Here is a 9,693-nt window from a genome sequence, read left to right on the forward strand (position 1 = left end):
GGTTGAGCCGTTAAGCTGGTGGAAAGGGATTTTCTGTGCTTGGACATTTCTGTCTGTGGCTCGTTCCATCTTTTCTTGAAGAACCTCCTCCAAATTAAAGTTTCATTTTTTTCTTTCTTCTCTGTTTACAAGACTAAGATTTTCTAAGTGCAGATCGTTCTCTTCGGCATCCTTCGTTCTCATCTCTTTATGCTGTAAAACCAGAGAAAATCATCAGCACACATGCTTTTAAAGGAACAGGATTCATTTTTTCAGCCACATAGAGACATTTTATACCACAGTCAATGTTATCTATAGTTGTTAAAAAAATGCTACATAAATCAAATATGACTAAAAAAACAAGATCTGACTTTGTAATTTAACGCCTTGAAATTGGACCTCCGTCTCTTTAAGAAAGTTTTGCTCTTCCTAACACTCTGCCTTCTGATTTCTTTAGCAAATATTTTGCCAACATTTCCCCTTTATGTATCTGAATATTCATATTTTATTTGTCTGGCTGAGTAAAAACATTGAGCAATAGTAATAAGGACAAATACACCAAATAGATCCTGATTGGTATTTATACGTAGAAACATAAACCGTTTTAACCCTGAAGAGCCAAACAGATGGGGTTGGGGGTTAGGTGAAATTATTTACCAAAAAATTCAAAGTTGGCATTTTTAATAGACTTTTAATCCAACCTTTAAAGCAACTTTGCATGAACTGTCAATATTTACCAAATGACACTTCCTGACATAAACATTCATAAAGACTCCTTCGTGTTCATAACAGGCGTTACGTCGCGTTATATTGTGTTAGTGTTATATTCTTATGCAATAATATTAGGTTTATTTAATATTAGGTTTATTTCTATTAAAGAAATAAACCTTTAATAGAACCTATCTGAATTTTATCTCTAATGTCGGTTTTACCCTGGCAGAGAAATGGCTTCACTTCTGACAAGAGCAAATAAAGAAACTGCATACGTAAGGTTAGAATATTCTTTACTGGCCCAAACGCTGGGACAGATGCTGTGAGATGTGTAAAAGACATCGCCTGCATCAACCCGAGTTTTCCATCAAAACAAAAGTAAACATCAGATCGCTTAGCAACAGCAGCCTGGAAGGATCCAAACAGAGAACGCGCGCGGACGCCGCAGACACAGGAAGCGGAGCCGAGTAGAGTCTAAAACAATTCTTTATTGATCCATTTACAGAAAGCTGTGGGATGACCACCAGATAGAGATAAATCCCAACTATTTAGTTTACAAAAAGAAAAGGAAACGGATATATAAAATAACGGTCTTAAACATTTTTACAGGGTTTCGTTTCATATGTAAAAGAACCTCTTTATCCTTAATGTTTACGAAGCATATTATGACAAAGAAAACAGGGCAGTCGTTTCACAATGGTGATGCCACGAGCACAGGTGTTTTAAAGGACAGGTGGACACGCGACATGTCTGTTAGAGAGCACATACATCACAGGTGAGGAGGGGGGGGAACCAAGCTGCGGGTTTTTTCCAGCCGCTCTAGCCTCGGGTTATAACTCTACATACTGGACACTTAATATGAATCTGTAGGGTGAATTCAGGGTGTCGTCAAAGTTGAGGATGACTCTGGTTCCATCACAGCCGGAGGGACGGAGGCAGGTCAGCGACTGCAGGACAAGAAACGGTTTTCCTCTAAAGGTTCAGGGTGGGAGTTCAAAGAGGCGCTTCACAGATTTTTACAGAGGAGGGTTTGCCGTCGTCGAGCTGGGCGGCTCGGTCAGTGGTGACGTTTGCATAACGCACTCTGTGGATCGCCTTTCGTTTGAAACGAAATGTACGTCGTTAGGACGCAGATATGGATTATGGAAACCTTTCAGAGAAGGCGAACTCTGAAAAACTTTCACGTCAGCTCTTCCCTTTAGGCGTCTAAAGGATATAAACTGCTTTTGTCTCAGTGGGTGGGAGGAAAGCACCAACACTTGAATGCTTATAGTTCTGGTCAGTTTTTTTTTATTTATTTTTTTTACATCCATTCATTATCGACATGAGTGTATTATTCGTTTGGTTGATTTATTTTCGCTGCAAGACGCTAAGAGACATATATTCTAATATTTAGGGTGTGTGCACATATTTGACCTAGTATCTAATTTGCCATTGAGTGTATTAGAGAAAGTTCAAAAGAAAATCAAATTAGTGCACCCAGCTTTGTAGTGTGTGTGTGTTAATAGGTGTTAAAAGTGATATAATATTCATACTCATGCTGAGTGGATGTAAACTTCTGATTGACGCCGTTATGAGGTTATGAGGAGATGGAGCGGGAACCTCTCAGTTAGACTGACTTATGTTTACACGTTACATTTAAAACTCATTTAAACTTGAAAAAATAAAAATATCTTCTATCGCTGTTTCTCAGAGTTCAACCTTGCTGCAGGGTGATGCTGGGTGGTAGTAGTCATGGTGATGCCTATGATCATGAAAGTCCTGTGTAAGATGTAGACTCACTTACATATTGCTTTTAACCAAACCAGGAAATCACAAGTTAAAAAAAAAAAAAAATCGGCCTCTATTTACCTTTCATTTTGAGGCCAGTGTTGGCCTTCAGGTCTGAGTTAAAGTAGCTTAATGCGATTAAAGACTTCCGATTCAAGATAGAAAAGCCTTTGGGATAAAAAAAAACAACAAAAAAAACAAAACAAAACATGATTAAGTTAGCTTTAAAAGCCTAGCAAAAACTAGAGGAGGAATGGCTGCTACGCATCATCTGTTGTGGCATGGACATTTTATGCAACATAGAAGAAATGAGGAATGTTGTGTAATGAGAGATCCCATAGTGTTGACGATGCGCAGGCCGCAGAGCCACAGCGCTGCTCATCCAGAAGAGGGAGGCGTGAGGCTGCAGACGGGGATGACGGACACTGAGCAACAACATCGCTACACCACACAGAATATTTAGATTCAATAATCTATATCTAAAAGTTTTATGCATATATTTAACCTGTGGACATGTGTATTCATATGTTTGATCTGCAGACGATGCGGTTAAGACGTGAACACAAAAAGTAATGTTAGGATAGGTGAACAGAGCTTTGCTTAAGTATTCATAAGCTTGTAAACATTTTTTTATTTTTTTTCCACATTTTGTCCTTCTTACAACCAGACATTTCGAAGGGATTCTATGTGATGAACCAGGACAAACGAGTTCACGAATGTGAAAGAGGGAAAGATAAATGAAATCCACTGCAACTCTGCCATTTCAAGAAGTGCTGTTCAATCCATCGTCTCGACATTTAAATCTGCGATATGCATAGGAAAAACTGCAAACAGGACTGGAAATGAGATTTCACCTAAACTAAGAGGCTTGGGAAGAAGAGCGTTAATCAAAGCAGCAGCTCAGAGGCCTGTGGTAGCGGTGGAGGAGCTGCAGAGAATCAAGTCTCAGGAGGGAGAATCTGTTGATAGGCTATATATATATATATATATATATATTCTGCGAATTTCCTGAATAGTTTTTTTTCACATCAACATAGTGAGAATATGTTATTTATTTTCTTTTTACTTTGTTTTCTTGTAATCCACCATTAATCGCAAGTTTTGCAATTTCTGCCAAGTATCAAAATTGTGTGTGTGAAAGCAATTGTTAAAAGAAATGGATTTTAAAAAATCCCCATTTTCACTTTGACACAAGCCTCCTAGATGACACAGTAAACATGTGAGCTGGATGCTCTGCTCACATGAGACCAACATTGAACGTTTTGGATTAAATGCAAACATAACATTTTGCCAAGGAGAACTATCACTACACACGAGCCTGAACGCATCATCACTACTGGGGGAAAAGTAGAGGAGGCGGCATCATACTGTAGGGACGCTCTTATTCGTCAAAGACCGACAGGCTGATCTTTGGAAGACGGATGAAAGTTGATAGAAAACTTAGAGGCTGCAGAAGGCTTTAAATGTCACTCTCTGTTTGTTCTATCACGTATAATCCCAGCTAAAAACATTGAGGTTTGAGTATGAATACTTTTTGTAACACACTGGACTAAATTCTGGGACAAGAGACTAGTTTTATGTGCTATGAAGAAAAACTTCAGACTTGTCTGCGCACACACACACACACATGATAAAATGACACATGTGTTTACTTTGTGTGTTTATGGATGCTCTGCCTCACTGTCGGAGGCGGGAATAATGGCAAACACTCGGATAATGACTTCCAGCACTGTGGCACTGCAGCTAACTGTATAATGTTTGACTTTGTCCAGAAGAGGGCGATATTACTTCAAAAACGACAATATGGGAGAATTTATGTATTTTTCCAGCAAAAGATTGTAATTTATTTCATCAGACAATTTATGTGTGTGTGTGTAGATGTGACAAGCATGTGTTAATGCCTGCATAGTGTATGCGTGTGTGTGTGTCTGCAGTTGAGAAAGATAAAGCCACTGTGTTTGTGTAGACGGATTCCTGTGTGTGTGCTCAGTATGTTCCACATGAACTGTCCCACTCAGGTTTCCCCTTCTGCTTCTTCCCGTTAACCTCTTCTCTTCCTTTGTTCCCCTCCTCTTCGTCTTCATCGCTGCTGTCTGATTCAACGATCGTCATGCCTCCCACCAGCTCAACGTCGTCTTCTTCATCCTCCTCCTCACATTCTTCTCCTCTCGCAGCTTCTCCCGGCGCCTGGGGTCCTTTCATGTCCTAGGCGACAAAATCCAGATCTCACATCCATAGCCGGCGGTCGTGTTCACTGCATCAGAGATAGATAAACCTGCTGAAGACTCGAGACGGTCTCGGTTACCTCCATGGGGTTGACGGTGATGTTGAGCCCAGAGCCTTCCCAGTCCGACTCTGGATCCTTGATTTCATCCTCCTCGTCTCTGGAGCCCTCCTGGTGCGTGGCGTGGATCCTGTAGATCCCGATCACCACGATGATCACCAGGGCGGCGATGCACACCACAATGACAACTGTGGCTGCAGGGGGCGCTGGACCTGGCGGAGAAAAGACAATCATGAGCTAGCAGCGTCACTTCAGTTTCAAAGTGTTTTTAATAAGAGACAAAGCTGGAGACATGTAAAGCACAAAAGACGTTCATGGTTTGGTGGCGGCCCGAGCCTCAGGATTACGATGAGAGATAAGAGCGACAAGGTTCAGTGGAAACTGATTCAGTGAATGCATCATGTGCAGCGCCAGCATCACTCTTGAATGCACAAAGAATGTTTACACAAGACTGAACTCTTCAAAGAGCAAGCAGCTGGAATATCAGCTGTTCACTTTTTTTATTTTTCCCCTCGCTGCGAGCCACATCTTTTACGTTTTGATTGGTTGCACCCTCTCTGGCAATCCTGACCGGGAGATTAGAGCACCAGCAATTCATCGGGATGAAAAAGGCACACAGAGAAGGAAACTAAATCTCACTAGTTATAGATCTAACATAAAAAATTAAGACTCCTGCTTTCTAAGTAACCTCCAATCCATTTTTCATTTAAACCACGCCGAAAGAAAGACATTACAATCCAACCTGCAGACAGAGTATGAATGCACCGAAATGGACTTGCAGAAACTGTCACAAACACATCAGATGTCAGCGGTAGCCTACAAAACTGTCTTCTGCAGGTTAAAGCAAACTCTTCTTCCAATCTAGTGTCAGCCCAGGACAGAACAGGAGACTTTATTAAAAATCATATCTTGATTAATTTAAAAATCTGGAGAACTTTGTGAACCTTAATGGAACATCTAAAGCCCAAAGGAAGCATCTTAGAGGTAGGTATTGAGGGTAGCCTACATGAATCATCGACTACTGAGGTCAGTCACTTTTTAGGGTTTCTTGATGTCACATAGAAAGTGAACTGAACTACAACCTGTCAGAAAGTTTTCTCTCTGGAGTCAATTGACCGCTTCCTCTGTAGTGACCATGTTCTGTTTGTGTCATAAATTTTGTTTATGAGTAATTTGTCAAGGAAATCCATGTATAATGGCAGCCTGGGTCTGTGAGAGGCATCATCAAAACTGTGTTATCTATCAGAGGAAAACAATCAGAGCAACCTTCCTCTTCTTAGCTATAGTCTCACCCGCTTTGGATGAATAACTTCAGGGACTTCAGGGCTGAACTTGCTTCACTCCACATTTACAGCTATGAGATGTTTGACGTTACTCCACAGGCTCTCACTGAGATCATCATCTGTGTTTGTTCTGTTCACATTTTCCTTTTCTTTAAAGGTTTTGGTATTTTATTTAACAGTAGTTTGACAGGAAACAGGGCAGTAGTTTTAAATGTTCTTCACTTCTACATATTTTTTTTCATACTGTGGAAATATGGAATACAAATTCTTTTTGAGACCTCTTCACATCTTCTACCGTACTCGTAATCAGATCTGACCTTCTTTCTGAAGCTCTCTCGATCTCATCATGGGGGTCCGGTGACATTTTAGAGGTCAGGAGCACGCCAAATTAAATGTCTAACATTTAGACAGGACGAGCTGCGCTTTAAAATGCTACAGCACAAATTATCATCAGGTGGGAACAAGTTTGATGAGGAAAAAGGAGAAATCCATGTGATCAGACCAATCAGCCAGGTAAGGATATGTTTTCCACTTCTTCATCACTGGCTTACCTGACATGTGTGAGTTCGGGGTGTGGATCATCAGCGGGTGATGGACCGGTCTCATGTACTGGGACTGGGCGGCCATGTGATTGACGTGCTCCATGGGCGCAGTGTGGTGAAGGACGCTGATCTAGCGGAGCAGGAACAAAGAGCCGTCATCCTCAAAGACGAGGCCAAAGAAAGGCACACAGTTTAACGCACAAAAAAGAAAAAAAGACAAATATTTATGAATAGCCCAAAAACCTGCCTCCAGGTTGAACTCGTTGCTGGTGTAGCGTCCGTTGAGTTCGGAGCAGGTAAGTCTGAACCTTCTCTCCGTCAGAGAGGCGGGTCTCCAGTTCCTGTAGCGCAGCTGCCTCAGGACCTGCTCATAGTGGGCCATGGAGTCCACACCTGTGGACAGAAAAACCCACTGACAAACTACCCTACATTTACATATCCATTTCAAAATCTGCAGGACGGTTAAATAGATTTTTCTGCCTCTGATGTCTCTGGTGCAGACTTTAGCTGAGCAATAATGACACAGAAAAATGAAAAATGTGGTTAAATCAAAATGTATTTATTAATTTATTTATTTGTTTCACTGTTTCACAGTTTTATCTAAAAAGAAAGTGTACATTTATGGACTTTTAAACAATAAGGAAGACGTTTCACATTTTTAATCTCTACTAATTGCTTCCCAGGTTTTGACCTCCTTTCAGCTACCTTTTAATTAAACTACTTGACTTTTTATCAACGTAAATAAATAAAATGTAAAGATGAATGTGTTGCTTTGCTTCACTCACTGAGATTAGTGGACATTTCCTCCTACCTCCTGATTTAAAACAGAAGATGGGTTTTTTTTTTCTCCCCAGATTTTTTTATTTTTTATTAAGATTTCTGACAGATACGGTTGAGGTTTTATGAGTGATGTTACCATATATTGATATTCCAGAGGTGGAGTTGGTGGCATCGAGGTGCTTTCCCAGTAAAGCGCTGTGCTGAATCTCCAGGCTCTCTCTCTCTGGTTCCAGTTCGTCTCCGATTACAAGCACATCACAGTAGTCCAGGTTGTGCATCACCTCCATCACCCCTGGCCGGCGGACTGCACACACAGCCACAAAGTTACTTAACATACGAGTAGGAAAAAAAAAAAAGTTTGCATTGATGAGGTCTGGAATTATAAATAAGATGTCAGATATATATATATATAAAAAAAAGCTCAGAGGTGTGTCCACTCACATCCCCCAAAGCTGTCGCTCTTCATCACCGTGCTGGTGATCCGCAGCTCTTTGAAGGGCGCCACGCCCAGCGGGCTGCGGAGGACGCTGGCGGGTCTGACGAGCTGCTTGGATCCTGAAATGGTGATTCTGGGTTCACTGGGCGGCAGCACCATGACCACCGCCTTGATGTCCGGGATGGAGACGCACGTGTCCTCTCCAAAACACCTGACCGGTGGACAGAGGAGGTGTTACAGCAGCACGGCTTATCCGTCTTCACCTAAAGCCTTAACTGTTAGACTCCTACGGTGCCGATAACGTGCTCGATACTCGGCACATGCCTCGTCTTGTTCCAATAGACAATACAAAGCAGAAAACATCCATTTCTAAAACAACGCATGTTTTTTTTTAAGGTTATTCCTTCACCAACTAAAATACAGCGATGTATTATTAACGAGATTTTATGTCAAAAACACAAAATAGAACAAAGGTTTTGAGCAGAAGGAAAAATCATGCATGATTTTAAATTATTTACAAATAATAATAATAAAAAAAAAACAGAAATGCGGTCCAAACACTGCAGAACTACCTTCGTCTCCCGTTACAGCTGTAAGAGCTTCGGGGTAAGTCTCCATCAACCATTGTTACAGGCTCAATGGTTTAAGCTTGAATAGACAGAGAAGCTGTAAACATAGATTTTAAGTTTTAATAATAGATTCGCAACTGGATTTAGAGCTACAGTTTGACTGGGATCATTCTAAGAGATTTTGTTTTCAGATAAAGTCACATGCAAATTACTCTTTTAACACTTCTAAAAAAAAATGTGCATAACTAGGTATTACCAGATAATGACTGGTTTGCTATAAGCTTAATTCACATGTGTGGAGATGCTAAAGCATGTTTAAAAATGCTTTATTTTCACCTCTTCATCAAATTTCTTCTGTAGCTTATACACACTTTCTCCCTCATGTCATCTTGGTTGTGATATCCAACTAGAGATTCTCAATTTTCCTTCAAATTGTCTATTTCTTAAGGCATTATTTAAAAGTCTATTAAATTTGTATGAAACATGCTTTTTTGATCGGTAAAAGCTGGGTTTTTTTTATTATGCTGACGAAATACTCCGATATTACTAGGTTTTTTGGGGGGGGTTTTCTCCCCGAGTTTGATCTGCAGAATGTTGGATGGGATTTTTCTGTCTCGCTCTGAAGACTTTTGCAGCTTCAAGCAAGTTTTTAGTCCCAGATGTAGCTCAGTCTGATTTGCATTTTAGTGTGAGAATCTTCCCTGCCCATTTTGAAGAATAACATCCGCCCCCAGCATGATGCTGCCACCACAATGTTCCCCAGTGGGAACTAAGTGCTCAGTGTTGGGTTTTCACAGAACATCTGGATTTATAATGAAATTCAGGCGAGTTTTGTTTACTAATGAGATGACTTTTTAAATTTGTAAAAAAAAAAAAAAAAAAAAAAATTTAAAACCCATGTTATATTATGATTTAACTTCATAACTGTGTTCTTCATAAAATCCCAATAAAACACATTGGAGCTTCAGGGGGTAGAATTACAAACATTATATTAAATCTTCTCTGTATGATAAAATGTAAGAGTATTAACGGGAAATAAATTGTCAGTGATGGTTGATATTTTTGGGTTTAAATTAATAAAACTCATTTTATTCTACTGTTGCTCCTGGATCTTGATTTGAGTTGCATTCCACTATAAAGAGGATGATACAATTTTCTGCTGAAAATGAACAGGAACTGTTCATATCTTAGTTTTCAAATGTAAAAAAAATAATAATTGTAGTTTTCCTCTATGCAGTTTGCTTTATACGTTTCACCCAGCAGCACCAAATTAATCATTTTTGCTGGGTCATGTGGAACTAGTCCATGAACTCTATATGTCAGAAAAGCCCAGTGAGGA

At 40.2% G+C, this 9,693-nt stretch overlaps 1 protein-coding gene across 1 annotated transcript; it reads right to left on the reverse strand.

The window, feature by feature from the left end:
- Positions 1 to 4,111: 4,111 nt before the first annotated feature.
- Positions 4,112 to 8,024, reverse strand: LOC106939547 (calsyntenin-2-like). Its single transcript, XM_015021973.1, has 6 exons — positions 7,791 to 8,024; positions 7,486 to 7,653; positions 6,817 to 6,962; positions 6,579 to 6,699; positions 4,766 to 4,956; positions 4,112 to 4,665 (listed from the first exon to the last, which is right to left on the reverse strand). Exons 1-6 carry the CDS (start codon positions 7,942 to 7,944, stop codon positions 4,447 to 4,449), a joined length of 999 nt encoding a protein of 332 aa, XP_014877459.1. The 5' UTR covers positions 7,945 to 8,024; the 3' UTR covers positions 4,112 to 4,446.
- Between the last annotated feature and the right edge of the window lie 1,669 nt (positions 8,025 to 9,693).

The sequence above is a fragment of the Poecilia latipinna genome, unplaced genomic scaffold (genome assembly GCF_001443285.1).
Source record: "Poecilia latipinna isolate Pla-1442-1.1 unplaced genomic scaffold, P_latipinna-1.0 Scaffold2904, whole genome shotgun sequence".
NCBI classification, from domain to species: Eukaryota; Metazoa; Chordata; class Actinopteri; order Cyprinodontiformes; family Poeciliidae; genus Poecilia; species Poecilia latipinna.